The 23836-nt window shown below is 48.8% G+C and overlaps 1 protein-coding gene across 2 annotated transcripts in view; it reads left to right on the forward strand.

The window, feature by feature from the left end:
* The window catches only part of NUAK1 (NUAK family kinase 1), a 70596-nt gene that overhangs the window by 41958 nt on the left and 4802 nt on the right, over positions 1 to 23836 (forward strand). For both annotated transcript variants that reach the window (XM_037160203.2, XM_053661696.1), the window contains 4 exons: positions 6977 to 7128; positions 9980 to 10045; positions 20174 to 20293; positions 22104 to 22236. In XM_037160203.2, the coding sequence (XP_037016098.2) occupies positions 6977 to 7128; positions 9980 to 10045; positions 20174 to 20293; positions 22104 to 22236 (471 nt within the window). The remainder of the gene's footprint in view (positions 1 to 6976; positions 7129 to 9979; positions 10046 to 20173; positions 20294 to 22103; positions 22237 to 23836) is intronic.

The raw sequence follows: 23836 nt of genomic DNA on the forward strand, positions 1-23836 counted from the left end.
TCCTCTCTCCCATGCAGCTCCTCTCTCTGTTCTGGCCATGCCTGCCCTCTGTCCTCCTAGGAGTGGATGTCGGACCCCCAGATAGCACTGGTGGTCTTAGCAGGGGTAAACGGCTCTTGGCAAGCCTTCTGTTCCCTTGTCTTCTGCAGGCCACTTACACACTTTCTTACCATTTCTTCTGGTTTCGGTGGAGTCCACTCTGGATGTGGGTGGCCTGGTTGGCAGTGGTTCTTGGACATGCCAACTGACAACATCTAGAAAGAGTTTTAGTTTAAGAAAAGACAATGAGTGAACTAAAGAGCTTTGCATTGTCCAGACCGGGAAAGACATTGTCCCCACTCCGACCAGCTCCTTGGCAGTGGGGAGTTGCCAGTTCAGTCGAATTTTCTCTCTCACTGCCCTGGGCTTTTGGACTCTAGGGATCAGAGAACCCTTTTGTGAAGCCGTGAGCCCATGAGGTGTTGGGAATTCAGTGCTGGGAGGAAGCTCGAGGAGTGAATGTTGTAGTGACTAAATGATGTAATCAGGTGGCAGACAATTCTTGCAAAGGAAAGATCGCTCCATTTCTGAAAAGAAAAACAAGTGGTTTTCTGTGAGGATTCTACTGACCTTTAATGAAAAAAGCACTGCTGAGGAGTGGACTGGTACTTCTGTCTGAGGTTTTGGGAGAGTAATAAAAGTGGTGTATGTGGCGTGGGGGGGGGTGGCACGCCATGCAGGGAATGGCAGCTTCCTGGAACTAATTTGGGAGCTGGAGCTGATAGCAGGTGAAAGTCTGAAGGGAATTCAGACTGGTCCATTCTAGGCCCTTGGTCTTTTTGCTTAAAACCAACAAACTAATCTTCCTTTCTTGAGGTTCCATGTAAACCAGAAAGATATCCTCCATTTTTATGACCCGCTCTTCACGGGGTATCCTGTAAATCGATTCCCACCCTCTCCTTTCCTAACCGCATCGTCTTCCACTGCGGCCTCCTGGATTTGGCTCTGAAATGGCTGGTGGATGGTTAAAATCCAAAGAGTGCCTTGCTCATCATCAGCCTTTCTCCCAGACCAGGGCACTGTTTTTATAATACGCATATTCCCGAGTTATGCAGTTGTGTTACTCACCCCAAGGGCAACAGGAGGGAATCGTTAGGAGTTGGGTAATTAATGCGGTTGTGAAAGCCAGACAAATCAGAAGGCAGAACTGGGCTGTCAAACTGAACATCTGATGAAATTCAGAATTACTTTGGAGAAGTAGCTGTTGCTATAGCAACCAGTCCCCACTCTCCTTTGAAATGGAAAATAAACAGAAAACAAAAATAATTCAAGTTGGTGTCTGTGAAGAAGGCCCTTCCGTGGAAAGCAGAAGAAGATGAAGAGAGTTGGGATATTCAGGGACAGGCCGAAACAATGGTAGAACCCTCGCACTTGCCATGGGTCAGCGCTGTGCCTGTTTTGTCTAGAAATCTTCTCAGGCCCCTTCAAGTCACCTCATGCATTTTTCTGATCATCTAGGCATTTAAAGTCCGTATGATACAGGCGAGCACTTGATTTACTTGTTAAGTTCAAGTTGTATTCAACTGGATAGCAAGTCTGGAGGACAGACACAGTGTCTCATGCTGTGTTTGCCTCCCCTTTCACCCACAGCAAAAAGCTCAGATACATGCTTCAGACAGGCTGAAAAAAGAGCATTTTTAGAAGAGATAGTTACATTGGGTCTCTTTAATGAAGGAGGATCTTCACTGAGTATTATGTAAGGAGAGTAAGTGGATGATGGTGGAAGGTGATGGGGGGGTTGGGGCAAGGATGTAAGCTTTTGAGTGACACAGATTTGGGATCAAATCCAGTGAAGGATCCACCCAACAGAAATGCATGTGGATGAGAATCAAAAGCCTAAACAAGGATGTTCTCAGCAGCCCTGCCCATCATGACCCTCACCTGGAAGCACTGCAAATGTCAATCAGCTGTGGAGCGGATAACATTCACAACGTGGAGAGAACACCATAGCAACGAGGGTCAACCAACTTGGACAACGTGGAACAAGGTGGATTATTCTTACAAATGCAGAATTGAGCTAATGAAGCCAGACACAAAAGGCATTGTCCTGCATGATTTCATTCTTAGGAAACTTGGAATGCCAATCTGGTCTATGCTATTGGCTTATATTGATGATATTCGTGCTGTGTGTGTATGTGTGGGGAGATGGGGAATGATGGAAGGAGGACATGGGTGTTGGCCCCCTCGTTTCTTCATCTGAATGCTGGCTCCCTCTTTCTGAAGCAGGAGTTGTCGTAATACCTGTCTCATAGGACTGTTGGTATTAAGTGTGACAATCCGTGGCACGCAGTCACCACTCAATAAATGTTAACTCTTGTTATTATGACTAAGGCTTCTGGGGAAGGGGCAGTCACTGGGGAGGCTCTTGGGGAGAAGGGAGCCGTGGGCTACTTCACAGGTCCAGGGTCCTGGATGCTGCCCTGTTCTTTGTTCCATGTATTTGTTGTTATGGGCGATGTGTGTCTGACTCCTGCAGAGCTCCCTGTGGGCGTTCCGGGCTGCTGTGTTGCAGTTACAGCTCGCTTCTTCTCTTTTTCTTCTCTTAATCCCTGGCACCTGCTCCTGGGCCAGCCTCTCCGCCCCTTCTCAGTCTTGTGAAGACTTCCTTTAGTGTCTCTTCCCACTGCCATCCACACAGGGGTGCTTCATAAACATTTGGTGTTGTACTGGAAGCTCAGACCTGCACCAGATGGACATGGCCCCAGTGCTGTGGGCTGAGTCCGGCTGAGCTAAGTTGCTATTCAGGGCTTTCATTCTCCTGGTGGGCCTGGTATGTCAAGGGCCATAGTTTTCCTTACCACTCTGGAGCCACCAGGCTTCTGGGTAAAACTGTCTGGCCAAGAGACACAGGCTTTCATTTTTCAGAAAGGAAACCCTTCCCAACTGGTGGAAAATAAGCTTTTGCTTAGTGACTAATAACATAAACACAGACAAGATTTCTGGGCTTATAAATAACCAGTTGTCAAAGTGCCCAAGGGAAGCAGCCCTTTCTGCCACAGAATGGCCGAGAGCGGTCCTGTCGCCTCGCTGATAGTGCCCCGACTGCGGGCAAGGGGCCCTGGGCCCAGGGTGCGGAAGCCGGTCATTCTTCAGCACAGATTCCCAAGGCTTTGCTCTCCTACATTATAAATCCTGGGTCGTTCTGGGAAAATAATAGTTGATCTCTAAGGTTCTTTCTGCATGAAAGTCCTGTGGTTCTGCGGCAGCAACAACGTGTTTTAAAGAGAGATGCTGGTGAGGAGAGGCAAGGCTTGGGGTTTTGTTTTGCCGGAGCTGCCTAAGACGCAGATGAAGTAATCATGAGAATAGCTTCCATTTATTGAGCACTGGCCGAGGCATTGTGCGAAGGACGCTGGCCCCGGGAACTCACTGAATGCCCCGTAACTATGCGAGGGGATCTAGGCTCACTCGCCTGATGAGGAGACTGGGGCTCAGGGGCATTATTGCATGTGAATTTTAGTCCAGTGGCTAAGACCATGGGGTATGCATCAGAGTCCACCCAGCGTGGGGTGGGCTCAGGCCTGGCTGTGCCTCATACAGACCCCGGGGCCATGGCAGTTACTAATTAACCTCTTTGCACCCAGGCTCTCTCATCAGTGGAGTGGGGATACTGGAAGGACCAAAGCCACGGGACATAATTCACGCAGAATTCGATTTAGCAGAGTGCCCGCACACAGTACACCTTCAGAAGAGCTGCTTTTATCAGGAAGGCCTCAAGAAACTCCAGTACAGATACCACATGGTCTTCTGGGTGCATCCCTGATGCTCCAAGGCTAGAACTGTTGTTTGTTTGCCTTTAGCTAATCCAGAGTTACAAGCAGAACCTCGACCATGTGACTCTGGCTGCTTCCTAGGGGAGCAGTGGGGGTGCGTTCCATGTTCCAGAGCCAGGCCAGCCACTCTGATGTTTCTCTGACCGGGCTGCCCACCAGCCCCTTGTGCAGCAGTGAGGGGCTGATTGTATCACTCAGATAGCATCTCATTCACCCAGTGCTTCCTACGCTGGCTCCTGGCTTGTTCCTCTGGATTTCAATAGAAATATTGAAATGACCAAATCAACCTGCAAAACTCTTGAATTAAAGAAGCCAGACTTCTCTAAGGAAGATCGAATAGTAGCGTTTTCCAAACACATTACCTCTGTTTGGTCGTGGAGCAGCATTTTCCTCCAGAGTGTCTCACGGGGCACGTGGCCCATGGACTAGGCCCTGGGAACTGTCCCCGAGGCCCCTCCAAATGCAGCCAGCAGAGGGCCAAGAATGAAAGACAGGGGATCAGAGAGCATGGGGATTTGGAGCAGGGGGTGGCTGGGGATGTGAGACAGGTGGACAGAGTTGGGATATATTTGGGAGGGAGGAGCAGCAGGACTTAGCGATGGAAGCTGCTTGGTGATGTTTGGCGTACTGAAGTGTGGTGAACTGAACTGTGTTTATGTCTCTCCCACGCCGAGTCAGCAGCTGGGAAGGGAAGAAGCCTGTCACCTAAGCGGTTCTTTGATTTGTGGGAGGTGGTGACCCACACCTTCTGCCAGTCACTGAAGGGACCGTAGCTTCCACCTCCTTTCGTCTTTGGCATCAGGCTTTTTGGGGTGTGAACTTGTTTCTTTCCCTGTCAAAGCACCTTCCTTTTCCATTCCTCCCCCCACTCTTTTTAAAATGAGAAAACCCTGTGCCCTCTTCAGGGGATACCACTGTCCTTGCGGCAGCCCGGGCCATGTGTCCTGAGGCAGCTTTTCCGGTTTCCAGAGTTTACTGTTAATGAAAAGTGCACACCAGGCTGAAATCCCTGGCAGGAGCTGGAGCCGCAGGGTACACCGAGGCCAGCAGACACGGAGCAGCCAGTTTTATCTGGCTGTTCTCTCTCTCCTCCTCCTCCCTGTCCTCCTCCTTCCCCCCTTCATTTTATCAGAGAGGTTTGGCTGGACTTAAAGGAGCCATAAAGGAACTGGAGGGGCCTGAGCTTCTAGCAGCCAGTGACAAGGTGTGGGAGGCCGGGGGACCCAGGCCTGGGCACATTCCAGTTTAACTCAGTTCTCGTGCGTGTGTGTGTGTGTGTGTGTGTGTGTTTCAGTGGTAGGGCCCTGGGATCCAATTATACTGATATGAACAGTAACAGCTACAGGCTTCATTCTAAGCATTTAACATACCTTGTATCAATAAATTCTTCCAGCAGTTCTAAGAGGTCCTTGTTAATATTATGTACATTTTGCAGTTGACTAAACTGAGGCACAGAGAAGGCAAGCAACATCCCCAAAATCACACAGCAAGTAAGAGCCACATGCACGAATCCTACTGAGCAGTGTCTCATTCCAAAACTCCATTGAGAGTTTACCTCTCAAAGCCCAGGCAGAGGGACTGGATATGGAAACCAGCAAATAAAGTCATGTAGTATGAAAGTCGTGTGGTGCCGGTGTGGACCAGGGCACAGTGAGAAGCAGAGGGAGGCAAAATCGGTCCATGTTTGAGTTCATTCTTGACTGACAGGCCAGCGTTTCCCTGGCAGGAAAGACAGGTAGTAGTCGGAGGGAAAAGCACAGAGGTGGGAAACAGCAGAGAGTGTGTGTGTGTGTGTGTGTTCGTGTGTGTGTGTGTAAGAGAGAGAGAGACTGAGAGAGATGGTGAGAAGCAGCAAACAGTCCTGCCTTGGTGGGCACAGTGGGCTGCCAGGGACTGGTAGAAGCTGATGAGGTGGAGGGAGGTACGCAGGGGTCCTTCAGGGAAGGTCTTGGGTAGCCTACGAAGGTTTCTGTTCCGTTTTGTTTGTTTGTTTGTTTGGTAGCATATTGCTTAGGGGTGATGGATTTCAAAAACAACTATTACCCTTCTTTGGACAATAAGACGCACCTGGGTTTTAAAGGAGGAAAATAGGAAAAAAATTTTGAAGCAAAAAAATGTGGTAAAATATTTTATAACATAAATAACACAATATTTCACCAATGTAAAATGTAAACAGAACTCAACAGCAGCATTAACAACTATTATTCCTCCCAAATTTGGTGGGGCGGGGGGCAGAGTGCATCTTACAGTCTAAAAAATACGGTATTTATTTTGTCTTTGCTCAAGGAACATCTCAAAGGACCAAATATGAAACACAGTGATGGAGTCCCTTTGGCTAAGGCCAGAGCCTGTCCTTCAGGGCCCCCCAGCCTGGCCCCTGGGCATCTGCCTGGAGCTCTAGGAGTGCTGTGAGCAGAGTTTGAACATCACTGCTAGAGCATATCAGGGGTGGGGAGTGAGAAGCATTTAGTGATATGTGATTGTTTACTGTAGTTGTCCAGAAGGCATCCATGAAGTTTTGAGTGCACTCATTTATCGAACACTAACGAAGCCCCTACACCTACGAGCATGCTGAGTGCTGGGGATACGTCAGTGAATGAGATAGAACAGCCTCATTTACATGCTAATGGAGGAGGCAAAATAAACAAATACATGGACGGATGTGTAAGGGACCTGGTGGGCCACACTCGAAACCTGGGGTTTTATTTTAAGTAAGATGGAAAGTCTGGAAGGTTTTGAGCAAAGAGGGGAGGAGATCAGCTTCCCACTTTGGGTGAGAGTAGCTTGGGGTCTGGGTAGCTGGCCCATGTCACGTGGTTGTTGTGTTGTTACCCATCATCCCCTTCTGTAGGGGCTCTGGTCTGGGGGGAGGGGCTGGTGAGAATGAGGGTCCCGGTAAGGGGAGCGGGACCCTCAGAGACATGTTCCCTTAGTGTGACAAAGGTGTGTCCAGTAACAATAGTGATGATGTCATTGTCCACCTGGCTGGAAGACTCGCCCAACTCCTCAGGATGTTGAATGGCCCCACTTGTGTCCTGGCCGGCTGCTGTTTGCCCCGCCCCACGCTCAGTGACATCTCTGTTGTCCTCTCTTGCACTCTGGGTAGTCATAAGGGAGCTTGTTGGATAAACAGGGTGTTTGTCCATTGCTGTCCCCCACTGCAGTGTTCGAGAACAAAGACAAGATTGTGATCATCATGGAGTACGCCAGCAAAGGAGAGCTGTACGACTACATCAGCGAGCGGAGGCGCCTCAGCGAGAGGGAGACCAGACACTTCTTCCGGCAGATCGTCTCCGCCGTCCACTATTGTCACAAGGTACCGGCCCGGCCCGAGCTTGGCCACAGATGGTTTTCACGGCATCACATGATTTCACTGTCACAGTACAAGGGCGATGTCTGTTCATTGTAGAACTTACGGAGAATTTATAAAATGGACAGGAGAACATTACCACCACCCATGATTCCAGAATCTAGTGATAACCCACTATTGACGTTTTTATTTGTTTCTTCCCACTCTCCTTCCTCCTATCCTTGCCATTTGTTTTTTTTTTTGTTTAAACTTCATATCTTAAATAATTTTAGATGTATAGCAGGTTCCCAGACAGGAAAGAGAGTTCCCACGTACCACTCACTCAGCTGATGCTGTGATCACGTCTCAGCGTAGTAAGTTGCTAGAGTATGAGTGTATCAACACTCATATGTTGCCATTAACAAAACTCCAGATTTCGCTGAGATTTCACCAGTTTTCCACCAATGGCCTCTCTCTGTTCCAGTAGCAACACATTGTATGCTTTTATATAGTTTGTGTCCCGCTATTTAACTTAGTATATAATCTACACATTTTCCTACGTTACTAAAAATTCTCTGCAATTATTGTGATGGTTGGGACTTCAGGCTGGTTCCAACTTCTGGTAACCTTTTCCTCTCATTTGAATAATTTACTTAAGAGAAATTCTAGAAGTGCAGTTACTGAGTCATAGCTTCTGAACCTTTCTATGCTCTTGGTACCGTTTGTTGCACTGACCATGTCCACAGGGGTTACCCAGTGGAACCTCGGTTCTCAAACTTAATTTGTTCCAGAAAACTGTTCAAGAAGCGATTTGTTTGAAAACCGAATGTCCTCTGTTTGTCGCTTGTGAGACACGGGGGGCTGATCACACGGGTCTCAGCATGAAACGGTTGTCAGGCAGGGAAGTGAGACGCGAAGTTTTGTTTGACAACCGAGACCTTTCTTCTGTGAGCCACTTGGTCGAGAACCAAAGTGTTCGGGAGCCAAGACGGTCGAGAACCGAGGTTTGGTTGTATGTGCCCAGGTACATTCTATTGCCAGACACCTACTGGGATGCACTGGTAAGGCGGCCACAGTGCAGCCACGCATGGCCTCTGGAGAAGGCGGTGAAGTACCCAGGTCGTTCCAAGCCGCAGCTCAGCCATTATTGTTACTAATCTCCTTGCTGATACTCCCCCCAGAACTGTCAAAGCTTGAACATTGGCTTTCAGTGCAATAGTAATCGAATCCAACACGGCACCTGAAACACGGTCCGCGTCCTCATACACGTGGCTGCGTTCTGGGGTCTTCCGGTGTGTCAAGCATTCTGGCGAATTGCTAGTGGCTCTGGGAGTAATTAGAAGATGATTATTCGGGTCTAAAATCCATAACCCAGGTGATCATTATTTAACTTCTCCTTGCTGATTCAAGCCCGTGATGATTCAGATCATACAACATTTTGTATTTTACCATCAGGCACCATCAGGAATTATTACAGACCATGTTTTTATTATTTGATGTGTCTGAATACTTGGGTTCCTGGTGTATGGGGCTTTATTAGACTCATCCCATCTTCTTGTGAAAAACCAGGAATGCAACAGTGTAAATGAACTACCCCCAACATTTAAAACAAAGCAGAATCAGGTACCTTGTATTTTCCTCCAGGATTTCCTCCTGGGTTTGCGCACTTCTGCATTCAAAACGCATCCTCGAAGGTTTGGATTAGACGGAGAATCGCAGAAATGCATGTTTTTTCATCTCTCCAGTCAGTACTTTTGGAGGTGTCCAAAAAGGTGTCAGGAACTGTCAAATGGAAAGGAAAAGAATAAAGAACTGACTGTGAACAGGCAGATGCTGAACTAAGGAGATCTTGACTGAATGATAAAGAATTTCTAGCCAGTTCATTTGCTTAAAAGTGCAGCTTCAACTGTAAATGTCCTTTGGGCTGAATGATGTTCAAAACGTTCTCCCTGCTCTTTATCTGCCCGGCCCCCAAATAGTTGGTTCTTTCAGCTCCACTCCTCTTCCCATGCTTACCCGCCCCCATCCAAGAGCATTAGGTTCTCAAAGAGAACTGAGCACACCAGTTGCTGCTGCTGTGTAAGCCAGCAGTCTACTGGCTGCTGATTCCTTTTTTCCTTTCAGCTGGCTGGCTGCTTGTCACTGCAGCTCAGCTGCCCGTCGTGCCAGAGTTTGCCTGAATGGAAAGGTCACCCAGTATAGCAGTGACCTGCTTTGGTCAACCCAGTGGCTACAGTCTCATTAGCCTCACTGACCTTCACCCTTCACCTATGTTGAGTGCCGCTGAGCAGATGGGGACTTAAAATTTTCCTGCCTGGCTGCTTAGGAAATACCCTTGAGAGCACCTTCGTTATCCTCAGAACAGATCTGGATTGGCTTCACGGGTCAGAATAGATTGAGTCAGGCTTCTTTCCAGCATTGAGGAGGCAGGCAGGCAGACAGATGGATGGACAGACAGACAAGCAAGGGCTGTGGGCCCTGCATTCTGAGTTTCAGCAGCGAGATCTGAGTCTTTCCTGGGAATTGCATCACAGACAGACACTGTGTGCCACCGTCTGGGACTCTATTGCTCGCACACAGTGGAACGACATTCTGACAAAGGATCCCCCTGCTGTTTTACAGGCTCTGGGGGAGAATGGATTCCAGTCATTTTTCCCTTAACCACATAGCGAGTGACTAATGCTCTTCTGTCCCTGGTCCCTGGCGGGAGCTTCACGACAAGGGGAGCAGCCCCGAAGGACAGAGGCAGAGACCACCGGGCTGGTGCAGTTGTTTCATCTGTCTGATGCTTCCCTGCACTCTGCCTCCGCCTTCCTCCTCCTGGTCTCTCTTGTCCCATCCGCTTCCATTCAGTTCCCCGCCTGTCCTCTCATTTCAGAACGGTGTGGTCCACCGGGACTTGAAGCTGGAAAATATACTGCTGGATGACAACTGCAATATTAAGGTAAACCTCTCGCCTCAGTGGTGGGTATGCAGGGCCTGGGGATGGCATCGGTGGGGCTGGTGCTGCTCCAGACCACAGCCTAGAAATAAGGCGGCTGTTTCCCTACCTTCCTGGCAGAGTCTCTGGGCTTGAGGCCTCAGTTCCAACAATTAAATTCAGTAAGCACTTCCTCGAGTTTAACCACATGCCATTCTTCTTCATGCTGGCATAATCAGGCGACTGAAGTACAGTCCTTGTCCTCAGCAAGTTCATGGTCTACAACCATCGCTGTAAAAGTAACACTTAAAACAATAACACTTCGCATAGGTATTTCAAATCATATTTGTCTGACAGTGTTTAAACTTGATCTTTATAAGAAGCCCATGAGATAGGTACTCTTATTTACATCATTTCAGGGGCAGGGAAATGGTGGCACAGAGAAGTGAAGTAACTTACCCAAGGTAACACAGTGGTAGGTAGTGGAGCTGGGGTTTGAACCCATGTCTGTCTGACTCATGAACTCAAGTTTGAACTGCGATGCTCGATGTGCCAGCAGGTTCCCAAGTTATTTTAGAGCTGGGACTCTTTCCCCGCCACTTTCTGTCACTCCCACCCCATGTGTCCTCCTTCTTCCTCCCAACCCTCCCGCCCCCGGAACCTGCCGTGGGACTGGGAGGCTGATTGAAGTGACGGTGGTGCCCGCTGTTGGGGAAGAGCATCCCGTCACGGGATGGAGTTTACTTTTATGGAGAGTATTTTTGCTGGCTGCTGCTGGCGCTGGAGAAAGCTCTCCTGGCCTGTAGGGTTCAAGGGCCTCCTGCAGAACACTCTGAACATCCTTTTGATCACATCTGCAAAATAAGCAAATATGGTTTCAAGATAAATGGAGCTCGCTGCATGGGTTTCATTATGAAATGGCCTTAGTGCTCCCAGCACCAGGGGGATCCACCTAATTAGCCGCTGGTGACGTTAGTGGCTTGTCTCTGGTCCCTGGATAAAGCCTGGGAATGACCTTGCATCGTCCTCTTTTGCTGTTGTTGCTGCTGATCTAAGTTGAGGGGGTGTGTTGCGGGGAAATGGTTCCCCTGCTTGGATGGAAATGCGCTGCTTTGGCATTTGGATTTCAGATCATGGTGATGTCACTGGTCACCATCATCCTTTGAGAGGCCCCTGGAAGCCATGTCTGGTGACATCTTGTTCTTGAAAGTGGTTGACCGTGGTCATCTATTTCTGTGTAGCCCTTAGAATAAAGAGGGGACAGTTGGTCAAAGCAGTTCTTCTAGGAACAGGAAGTGAAATCTCAGGGTTCCTCTAATTCTGGCAAAGTGGCTGGGGTGTTTGAGAAGGAGACTAGGTGTAGAGTTAGAAAATTCTACCCTTGACATAGGGAAATCCACCTCACACGTTTCCTCAACTATAAAGTGGGCTGACAGCAATGCCCACAGGCTTGTATTGAGGAGTAAATCGGATGCTCTGTGTTTAGTTTATAAACTGCTCACCGTTGTGCAGTGAGTCAAAGTTAAGAGCAGTGACTTTGACATTGCGTAGCCTGGGTTTGAATTGCAGCCCTGTTTGTTACTAATTTTTGGTAAACCAATTGCTTGTCTAAGCCTCAGTTTCCTCATTTGTCCGTAGGGATGCCAGCCCCCATCTCTCATGACAGCTGTCAAGTTGTCACTGTGTGCCATGCCCTGAGCCCAGTCCCGGGGAGTCAATGACAGATCTAAGGAATTTAGACACTATATGGTCACAGCACTTAGCACTTAACTTGTATTGTCCAAAGAACCTGCTTAAATTGCTGGCCACTGGAGAGGAAATTGAAGGTACCTGGTGGTCAGGCTGTGGCTAGAGAATTGGGTTCTGGTTTGAGGGGCACATTCTAAGGGCTTGTGTCATCCATCCTGGTAACTTTGTCTGCAGATTCTTCCCTCCACCTGCCCCCAGAGCTCTCAGAGCTAAATGTAGCCTTTACAAGGCCTGGAATGTGAGCCTGTCGCTTGGGGATTGGTTTCTGTAGTCGTGTGACCTCTTGCTCCCATGATGTAGTTCCAGAAATGATAAGGCACATAGCTTCCTAGGGAGTCATAGAATTGCCCAGTGCAGAAGAATGGTTACAATTCTGAAGCAATTGTACTGGGAACAATAAGCAGGAGCCCAGGAGAACGGCTCGCTGGCATAAGCAATAGCACCATGATGTCGGGGCACCTGCCGGCCCCCAAGACCAAGGCCTTCCATCAGGACCCACGTCCATTTGGTAGGGAAATAGCAGACAAATAGCTTATTACAGAAGTAAAGGTTTTGGTCATATCTTTTTTCTTTAGGATTCTTAATCCTGAAGATTTTCTCCTTTTGGCACCTATCAAGGAAAAACACACACGCACACCCCAAACGGAAACCAGCCCTCGCTTTTCTCTGGCACTGGTCCTTCCTTCTGCTTATTCCAAGAACACCGCTAGGGTTGGAGAGTCCTGCAGCTTGAAGGGACCTCCAGGGTCACTTCCCAGCCCCTCGTTTTCACCCAGAAAGTCTGAGTGATGTGCCCGGAATCACACAAGGCGAATCGGTCTTGAGACTCTATTATCGTGTCTTTGTCTCCCTGGCGGAGTGTGGCATGGTGCTCGTCACACAGTAGGTGCTCTCGAGGCTCTGTGACTGGGAGGGAAGGGGTGACAGCTGGGATTAGAACTCACATGTTTGACGTCCAGACAAATTCTCTTTTTCATCATCTCACACCCACTTCCAGAGTTTTTAGAAATGTGTTTCAGCTGGTGTTGATTTCGTCTTCCGGCTGGATGTGCTCAGCTTTCCCGAGTCAGCATTTTGCTGAAAGGGCACTTGTGACAGAGGCAGGCAGGCCCAGACACAGGGCCCGTGACATCAGTGTCTGGACCGGGGGACCATTGACACTGATGGCCTATTACCAACCTCTCAGAGCCCCCTCTGTGTCTTTAAATGTGGGTGCATCTTCCGTATCCCAAGGGTGGGGGGCTTTGGCCCAGAAGCCCTATCAAAATGCTACTAGTTTAAACTTGTGACACGTCCCCGCCATTTGGTGTGAGCCACGCAGCTGTTTCTGTCCCCTTCCCTGCCTGATGTGGATTTGCAAAGAGCACATCTGGCGTTAGGAATTACTTATCTGGCCACTGCAAGAGGGCGTGGCTTCTAAAAATAGTCACACAGTCAGTCAGCAGAAAGAATGAAAGCAATGTGCTTCCTTGGGTTGCATTCCGTACTCGGCAGAGAAGCATGTCTACCAAAATAGACGCTCAGTGTAGCGTTAATTTGCAATCAATAAAAACGGGCCAGATTCACATCCCATTCTCTGGGAGAATGGAATGCCGACAATTCCCATCGGAGGCTCCTGTAAAAATGCCAAACAATGAGAAGAGGTCCAGGCACTGGGGTCAGCTGACCTCCTCAAAGACGGCTGAGAGTTCGGAGCGCTCCCGGGACTCAGGGTAGAGGGCCGCGGGGGGGAAATGGCCTGTTGCCCCCGGTGACAATGAAAACTCAGCTGCTGCGGATGAGAAAAGAAGCTATGAATGGCTAGGGCGCAGGCAAGATAGAAGGCTCTGAAGCTTAACAAGACCAAGTGAGACAGCCTAAGAGAGGCGCCTCTGGGCTTGGAGTGGACGGATGTGAGAATGTGCATTCATGTGTGACCTAATCCATTCATCTGTTCGTCTGTCCATTTATGTGCTTGATACATAGATACCCATGCGTGCTTGCATTCACTCATCCATTCCTGCACTTATTCACTCAGCAACTCGAGTCTCTTCTCTAGACAATATTTATTCAACCACAAATATTTACTAAGTTCCTACTGGGGACTGGGCCTCGTGCTGGACGCGGGGAATTTAATAGTGAACCCGATAGCCAGGTCCCTGTCTCCCTGGAACTCAGAATCTAGCGCTTGTTAAACCCTCAGCCATCAGGGGTCGTGAGAGGGATACAGAGGTGAATGAGGATAATAAGGTACCTGCCCTAACGGACTTAGAATTTCAGTTCAGGACATAAGCAATAAACAAAGGAATATGTAACGTAACTGTCTGGCAGTGAAGGAAGTCCATGCAGGATTACGTTAGAGAACAGGAGGTACTATTTACCCAGGGTGCTCAGAGCAGGCCCGTCCCATGGGACTGGGACGCCTCGCATCCTCCATGCTTTCTCTGGATTGTTTGGCCTTTGTACACATGGCTTCCTTTGCCTAGAATGCTCTTTCCACTGTTGTTTGGCTCTCTGTCCTCTGAGTCCAGCTTGAATGCATCTTCTTCCAGGAAGCCTTCTCTGGTCCTTGTCCCTTGGCAGGGACAGATGGCCCTGCTGTGTGCCTCATGGTGCCTTGAATAGTGTGCTGTGGAAGTCTGAGCAGAAGTGCTGGGCCTGTTAGGCTGGACGGGCCGGAGAGCCTTTGCTGAGGAAGTGTCGATGGAACTGGGATTGGAAGGATAGGTAGGAGTTCAACAGAAAGGAGCGTGATGGTCTTTTAAGGGGAGGGGACGGCAAGCACAGGAACAGGGCAGGGAGGCCAGAAACGAACGCAACCTGTATGGAGCCCTTGCTAGAAGCCCAGAGCCAGACCTCCCACACGCCTCCTTCCATTTGGTTCTTGGACTGTCTCCATGGGGGTGGGTCTGGTTACTCCCACTCTGTGCAGGAGGAGGCTCCCGCAGCTGCTGCGTGATGGGTGGCTGCACAGCTAAGGCTGTTCGACTCCATCGGCCAGGCGTCTGACAAATTCTACCCTTTACTGCTCCCACCCAGATTTGCCCTGATTTCAAAAAAGCATCACACGAGGACACTGTTTGGTCCTTGCTTCACTTGGCCTCACCTTGTCTGAAGCAGCTTGTGTCCAGCTGTCCCTGGGAGAGACTCTCCAAGCACAGGGACGCCAGGGTCGCATGTGTAGTGAGCTGGGGCCAGTTGCTCCTTAGCATCTCAAGAGGCTGCTTCTCGAAGGTGCCCTGAGTTAATAGGAGCTTCCCCAGATTGTGTGGAGTCGGTCATTTCCAGTCTCTCTCGAGAGGCGGTGTGAGCATAGATCTTCGGAAGATGAAAGCCGACCCTGTTCCCTTCTGTGCACCGTTCCACCCGCTACCTTCACTTCCTGACTCGTCAGGAGTGACGCTGTCATGGGTAAAGTCACAGCCATTAATTCCAAGGCCGGGAAGGAGCTGTGGAGTGGGTCTTCCTCCACGGGGTCGCTGTCTTCCTGAAGAGTTCTGCAGAACGCCGCTTTCTCCTCGGCCACCTGACAGCAATAACTCTCCCTGATGGGGAGCTTTACAGCCAGGACAGCTCTTCCTCCACATCTCCAACCACGCGTGTCTCCACGCTGGGCCTCAGTTTCCCCATTTACAAAATGGGGATAACGATGGTCCCCTCCTCATAGGGTTGTGGTGAGGATTTAATGCATTAGTGCATGTAGTGCCCACAGAACGGCACCTGGCCTGTAGCGATGCTGCTGTTGTCATTATCTTTTGTCGTTATCATGATCTCATTTCATCAGATTTTGGCTTCACCACCACATCACGCGGTTGCTGCTATTGCATTGCATTTTCCAGCGAAGGAAACTGAGACTCAGATGTTAAAGTTGTAATTGCTGACATTTACTGGAGGCCGTGTGAGGCCTCCATCTATCATTCATTTGATTATACATCAGCCCTACAAAGTAGGTTATATTATTATCATTCCCTATCATATGGGTGAAAAAAAAAAACCCAGGTTCAGAGTGACCAATGTTTGGCAAATGACCTGGGGATCTTGTTAAAATGCAGCCTGACTCCGTAGGCCTGGCATGGGTGGGGCCTGCAGTGCTGTTACTGACCCGCTCCGAGCCCCGGCCCATGCTGCTGGTCCTCGGAGTTCGGTGATGGAGGGAGGGATTGACTAATGGGCCTAAGGTTGGAGCTGGGAAGAGTTGAGGCTGGGATTGGAACTCAGACCCTCATGCAGTGCAGCCTCTCGTGCTTGTTTCAGAAGTGGATCGTGACAATTTCTTCGGTTCTTTGGTGGGCAGTGGCCTAGTGCTCTCAGTTCTGTGTCTTGCCCAGCAAAGAATGTTAAGTATTATTATTGTATCAGCACTATCGTAACAGCTGTGATTTTGGAGTCGGCTGGGACCAGGATTACATCAGGGCTTCACGTGAGTGTTCTCTGATCCTCACAACACTTTTAATGTGGTGGGGTCCATTATTTATTGTTCCCACTTCACAGATGAGGCAATGGAGTAACTTGGCAGGTCCCACCAACCACCTAGTGGTTCTAAGTCCAGGGCTAGCTCCAGGTTCTCCTGGCTCCTAAACTTCTGATCTGTTCAGTCTTCTGTTCAGTCTGCTGTATTTCCTCTTAGACACTGCACATGACCGTCAGGCCATCGCTTATCTTGTCATGACCATCAGCAGGCTTTCCCAGGAGTTAATCATCAGCAAGCTGGTACTTTTTTATTGGGTGAGCTCACAGTGACTATTCATGTGATTTGGGGTTAATCCATTTTTTTATATGGTAAGATATACATGCCATAACATTTGCCCTTATTTGCCATATGGCTCAGGGCATTAACTACACTCGCACGTTTGTGCCTTCCCCAACTGAAACTCTGTATTGCCCACTAGAAACAATTCCCCACGCCCTTCTCCACCCCCAGCCCCTGGAAACCATCATTTTACTGGGATTTGACGACTTGGTGTACCACATATAGATGGAATTACATCATTATCCTGTTGTGCCTGGCTTCTTTCCCCCAGCCCAGTGTCTTCAAGTTTCAGCTACATTGTAGTCAGGTTAATGCTTTTGAAATGTGAATAATCTTTTCCTAGTTTATCTTTCTCACACTCATTTTCACCAGCAGGGCACACTTCTAGAAAGGCTTGATGATGACAAAAATTCCACAAGTTAAGGGCACAAGTGTTGACTTCCTAGTGTCATTTTTCAGAGTCTAGGCTGCACTAAACCCAGTGTGGGGACAGAAGGGAACAGTCCATCACCACACACACACACACACACACGCACACACACACAGTGCAAAGTAGCTACCTTTCCCCCCAGGGGACTGGTGTGTCAGCAAAATACCACTTTAAAGGCGAAGCCCAGCTTCCTCCCTGGTGGAGAGTCCCCCTCTCACCCAGCTGATGTTCTGTTCCAGAGAAGGCACCAAGGTCGGGAAGAACCTGGTGCTCGTCTGTGGTTCTGTCCCTGTGACTTTTAGCAACGCGTTTACGTCCTCTGACATGTGCTTTCCTTACAGACAAGGGGCAGGATCAGCTCATCTGTTAGGGCTCTTTCAGGTTGAAACCCTTGTGGGGATTTGGTTATTTTTGTTTTATGTTTAAAGTCATTATTCCCCATGCTTTAGCTTTTCCAGATTCCCCAAATATCTTTTCTTTCACTCTCTTCTTGGATTCTGCTTTTTACTAGTATCTCCTGTGTTATTCTACTTAATATTTTCAGTTCAGTTCACTTCTTAAAATTGTATTTGTTTGAAATAGAAGCCTCATATAATTCCCTTAAATAGAAAACCAGTGTCATTGTGAGTATTAGGAAGTTACTAAAGTTACCTCTGTGGGTTTAAAGGTGGGAAGCAGACATTTCTTGAGCTTCAACCCTGTGCCTGTTACTGTTCTGAGCATATTACATACATCACGCTATTTAATTTTCACCATGACCCTGTGGGGGTAGAGACTATTGCTACTTCCACTGGGGACCTTGGGGCTTTGAGAAGTTTCATAACCAGTGGCCACTTCGTATATACTCCACATGGCATGAAATTGTAGAGCTATAGCCCAAGCTGAACTGGCTTGAGGTTTGAGAACTATTTATGTGTATGCGTTGATTAATATTGCTTTTCTGTTGACGCTCTTGGCAGTAATCTAGATTTCTATTAATCTTCTGTCAGAGGCCCTGACAGTTTTACTGGGAGAGGCTGATAAGATCAGTCTGTGAGGGTGGGACTGGGTACAACATAAACACGCCTCTGAGAAGGGCTACCAAGGAAGCGAGGATGCCCAGACTCGGAGAGCTCCCGGCGTGAGCGTGTACATGCAGGGGCTTCCTTGTGGGGCTGGCGGGTGCCCTGCACGCACACGTGTGTGTACTTGGAAGCTCACAGGCACCCCAGACGCCACAGACACTGCAGGGCGGGGAGGGGACCTATATTCCGCAGGATGTGCTGGCGCAGGTCCTGCCTCAGTGGCAGTTGGCGAGGACAAAGCCGGTGACTTCTGGGTTTGTCCCAGGACGGCAGCCATTTCGCTCTTCTTCTGATTGACAGGGCACACTTCCTAGAGTTTCCAACCAACTCTCTGCAAGCAAACCAGGCAGGGGCCTTGATAAGAAGGTGGAATTCAGGGCAATTAAGTGCAGTCTGAACCCCGAGAATGCATTTTCTGAGGGGGGCTTTTCCCCAGCTACATTCAGTGACATTCCATTCATTCAAGGCTGACTTTTACAAAATAGGCTTATTCTGGGGGTTTTGCTCAAAACAGAGCCCCAGCGCATTTGCGGTCAGTCAGGCTGGGCTGCTCTCTCGCCAGTGAACCACTCAGCCTGTTTATAACCCCACATGGAAATCAGCCTGGGGACCGGCAGTGGCCCGCAGTGGCTCAGCTCGCAGGGCTGCAGAGAAAGGCTTAGAGTGGAGTGAAATTTGCTGTCGCCCAGGGGGCAAGTGGCTTGGTGGTTGGTGACTTTAGAGACACAGTTTACATGGCCACTTGCTAGTTAGCTTGCCTGGGCTGAACCACCTTATCTCCCGAAACCTCAGTTTCCTCATCTGTTAAATGGGTTTTTAAAAACATGTGGTCAAATACCCATGGCATAAAATTCACCATTTTCATTTGAACAATTTTTAGGTGAACAGCTCAGTGGCAGGAAGTACATTCACATGCTGTCTAAGTGGGGTTGTGGATAGGATTGGACTAGAGGGTGTAAAGTGCTTAGAACAGCGCTTGATACTTGGAGGGCGTTCAGTCAGTGCTAACCAAGGTCATTATTTTGTATTATCTACTAATTATCTTGTGCTTTGGAAAATATAATGCCTATTCTAGTGACAGGTATTTCTTAGGCAAAGGCAGGTGCTAAGCATTTGGTGACGCAAAGGTGAAGGAAAGATGTGGAACCTGCCACCTATCTCAGGGGACTTGCAATCTACTAGGCAAGGTGAAAAACATACATGAATATGCATATATATATGTGTGTGTATAATATATACATTACATGTATATATGTGATATGTATGGAAAAACATGTACACATGCACATATATAGATAGATACAGGCAAGAGTGCTGCCACAAAGGATAATAATTAAAACACGTCAAGAGACTGAAGGGAAAGAGAAGGACTTCATGGGGCGTGCAATATAAGAGAAGCACGGTTAGGAGACGTTTGCACGGTACGTGAAGATCTGAAGGTTATAAAGCGCTTTTGCAGTCATGGTCTCATCTGGATGGATTTGTTTTTCTTATCCTTCTCACAATAATCTTGTGAGCTGGAATAGGACAGGGATCATGGATTCCCATTTTCTGGTGGGTAAACTGAGACTCAGAGTAGCTAAGGGCCCTGTGCCATGTCATGCAGATGGCTGAAATATGATGACTCAGAACGTGGAGTCCCGAGTCCGTTTCATCTAGGGTTGCAAGGTGGGCCACTGTGGTTCCGATCAGAGTGTGGGTGGGTCAGAAGGTGGTGGTGTCAGGTGCACAGGTAAGGGTTTTCTGAAGTGTGATTTGCACACCACCGAGCTGCGGTGTGATTTTAGGTCGGCCACAGATGAATGCTTTCAAATTAATAGTTGTGCACTTCATTGTTCATCAGAAATCCCAAGTCTGTGAATTTGTGGACGTTTCTCAGGCAAGTCTAAATCGAAGGTAGAGAGGGCCCCGTGATGGGTAATTTTAAATAATAGAGCAGGCAGTGTGCAGACGCGGCAGAACTGGTGTTGGATGCCAAGGACCGCAGCTGGGAATCACTGGCCCAGTCCTGGTGACTGGTCCTTTCGTGAAGACCCCAGGCTGCGGAGAAAATGGTGACTCAGCCGGCAGACCCACCGGCTGCCTCTCAGCCGCCCCGGTGCTGCGGGGTGTGAGTCGAGCCGGTGCAGACACTAACTGCAATGCTAACACACCTCTCTGGATCTTGCTTGTTTTCGTAGATTGCCGACTTCGGGCTCTCCAACCTGTACCAGAAGGACAAGTTCCTGCAGACGTTTTGTGGCAGCCCCCTCTACGCATCTCCTGAAATTGTCAACGGGAGGCCTTACCGAGGGCCAGAGGTGAGCAGGGCGCCTGCTCGGTCTGGCGGGCGGTGGGGGTTCTTAGGGGGAGAAAAGGCCAGAGGGCAAGAGCTGGATCCAGGAGATAGTAAAAAAAAAAAAAAACCAATAAGGAAAGAAAACTTTTCCTTGTATGATTATAAAAGCCATAACATATACATCCAGGAGAAAATTTGAAAAATTTCAAAAAGCCTAAAAGAGAAAATAAATTTACCTGTAATCTACCCACAGAAGATAACCAGTTAATATTTCTGTGACTTTTTTAAAGACTTTTTTCCAGTGTAAATCTCTGCATTTAAAAAATAATTGAGGTCCTTGTATATGTATATATAACTTGCCTTTTATTAATATTATACTGTGACATTTTTGAATTTGTTATTAAAAATGTAGTTTTTAATAGTGACACAGAGTTTTATTGTATGAATAAATATCCCATAATTTAATCATGCCCCAAGATTTAGGCAGATTTTTAGTTTTTCCTCAATATAACAAAACAGATGAAACAAACATCAAACCAAACCCCCCTACCTCTGGGAGTCCTTACCTTTTTTGCACATAATTTTGACAGCCTGTATTTTTCTACTAAGGAAGTACATTTTAATTATATCTTCTAATTCATGAGAAATGTATTTCTCAATATGCTCAAGGCTTTTGGGGCCTCTGGAAAAGATGTGTTAAGCGGAAATGTTGCTTTGAAAACGGGTGAGTTGTGAGTGACTATTTTCTTTAAAAAAGACAGTTCTCTGTACAGAAAGATTTCATCCACTCAGTATTCCTTAAATAGCAGCTGTTCACTGGGTTGAAATGTGTCCTTCCAAATATTTATCTGTTTGAGAGTGTTTGGAGGCAGGGCTGGAGGCTGCAGAGAAGGATGCCAGGAGCCTCTGCCAATTACAGTGAAGAGGAAGTCTTTCTGAAGTAGGAATGTGAGGGAGGAGCATCGGATTCCATTTACAAAACTGTAGAAACTTGACACTGTAAATTTATCATAGATAATGAAGGCTTCTTTGATCTTCGAGGATCTGTTTCCGAGGTTATAAGCTGGCAGCCTGGGATCTGGCCATCAAGCATGCTTTATTTGGCCATAGTGGTCTTGCTAAAAAAAAAAAATGAGCGAACATTTAATAACTAGGAGATTTCACATAAAAGTCTGGTTAATGACCTCTCTTGAAAACTCAAAGGACCCAGCAGTGCGGGGCCCACGTCACTATGAGGCGGCAGTTAGCCAAGGGGAGGCTGCGTGCTGGTGGGTGAATGGACTCCTCAGTCTGTCTCGTACCCCGCCCTCCACGCCTTTGTCCCCAGTTCCCTCTTGTTTTGTTCACATGTGTTGTCTGCCTGGCTCCTGCAAGCATTTGGGTTTACTGCCCGATCCAGTTGAAGACGGTACGGGAAGGAATTGATTCCTAGATCAGGAGGGAAGAGCCCCCCATCCCAGCCTTGACCCCCATCATTGGGGTGGGAGGAGAAACTATTGAGGTCTTTGTGCCTCAGTATTCTCATCTGTCAAGTGGGGGGTGAGAGTCATTCAGACCCCACCTATTTCTCAAAATTGTGGTGAGGATCAAAGAAGATTCTCTATTTGAGGGAGTTCTCATGTAGGCTGGGACCATGGGTCTTGGTCTGAACTGGAAATGCCCCGCTGTCCTGCCTATCAGTTGTCAGGCTGCCAGGGGAACCTGTCTGCCAGGTGCTGAATTCAGTGCCTGGGGTCACGGGGGCTGGCTGCTCACACGCTGGGATGCGGAGGGTCTGGAAGGCGTCCGGACTCCGCTTCCCAGCTCCTGCATGTCCTATCTCTCCACTCCAGGTGGACAGCTGGGCCCTGGGCGTGTTGCTTTACACTCTCGTGTATGGAACAATGCCCTTCGATGGTTTCGATCACAAAAACCTCATCCGGCAGATCAGCAGCGGAGAGTACCGGGAGCCCACGCAGCCCTCAGGTGCGTGCTGGGGGTGGGTCAGGGGTTGAGTGGGAGCGGTGCGTACCTGCCCTCACTCACACTTTCTGCTTCTGCTTGTTGTCTGGAAGGAGTCCTCCACTTTCCCACTTTTGTTTGTTCAGATCTTTGACTTCTGGCAAAGCTGGCTTGTTAGGCTGCTTTACCCAAACTTTCCCAGATGAAATTGTCCAAACAAGCGTTCTACATGGCAGGCAGGCTAGCGGTCCCGTTTGCTTGCTGTGTGAACCTGGGCAAATACCTATGTTTGGATTCAGTTTCTCCACTAAAAATGAAAAGTTGGGTAAAGTTATTACAGGAAGTCTCTTCCGAGCCATACAAAGCACCCTCCCTAGACTGTAAGTGCCCTGAGGGTGACCACTGCTCTTCCTCATCACTGTGCCCTGGCTGGGGGGGGGGGGCTGTGATGTGTAGGTGCTGCTGTTTCATGACCTGTTGCTGCTTAACAGCTCTACCCCTTCCCCCCAACAAACTCAGTGGTTTAAACAACAAGCAAGTAAGCATGTCTCTTGATTCCCTGGGTGGGCTAGAGCTCTTCTGGCTGTGCCTGGGATTTCTCCAGCAGCTGTAGTCAGGTGGCGGCGGGGGCTGGAGCTGCGTCTGGGACACCTCCACGTGGGCCCCTTCTCCTTGAGGTGTCTCCCCAGGCTGCTCAGTCTGGGAGGGCGCCTGGACTTCCTACGTGGCAGCTCAGGGCTCTGAGGAGGAGGAAGGAGTAGCTGCCAGGCCTTCTTAATGCCTGCATTTGGAAGCCAGATAATGTCACTTCTGCCATGTTCCACTAGTCAAAGCAACCCTAAGCTCCATCTCTCGATGGGAGAGAGCTGTGTGTGGAGGGAAAGGGCGTGTGCCAGGCATTCAGGGAATATAATGAACACAGATACCATATATGTGTGTGTGTGTGTGTGTGTGTGTACACACGCATACGTACTCTGTATGTATGCACACAGACACACATAGGCTGTTCTCATTATTGGTAGTTACGTTCTATAAAATTGCTGTGAACACTGAGTTTGTGAGCACTGAGCCTTGTTCCTCAGGGGAATACAGGGCTTGAGTATGTCACTTTTCAGGGGTGCACCTCACCCCTGGCCCCCTTGCCAGGGGCTTGTGAACTACTCATTAGCTCACGTAAGTGGCGCGGTAGCGGGGAAGTGGCGCCTTCCCCCGATATAATTCGGTCCCCATTGGGGAAGCACAGTGTGATCTTTAAAGTCAGTTTATAAGCTGTGAGAGTCCTGTGGCTCCTGTGGCCTCCTCGACATCCCTTTGGGGCTTTCCCCTCACTCTCTGGCAGCCGAGGTTTGCAAATGGAGTTTTTCAGACGGGCGGTAAGCTGATAGCAGACATAGGTCAGCTCCCCGATCTGACAGCTCAGCATGCTATGGCTTATGTCAGAGGGAAAGGAGGTGAGCTCATGGGGCGTGGGGCACAGAACCTGGCCGAGGCCGGCCTTGGGCATGGCCGCTTTCACTCCCCAGGTGTGCCAGGTCTGAGCGTCGCTCCACCCTTCTCTGTCATTCCCTCTCTGGGGAGGAGCCTTTTCCTCGTCATCTCAGCCCTAAATTTCCTTTTCGTGCCG

The sequence above is a fragment of the Artibeus jamaicensis genome, unplaced genomic scaffold (genome assembly GCF_021234435.1).
Source record: "Artibeus jamaicensis isolate MK-2021 breed Jamaican fruit bat unplaced genomic scaffold, CSHL_Jam_final contig_233, whole genome shotgun sequence".
Taxonomy (NCBI): Eukaryota; Metazoa; Chordata; class Mammalia; order Chiroptera; family Phyllostomidae; genus Artibeus; species Artibeus jamaicensis.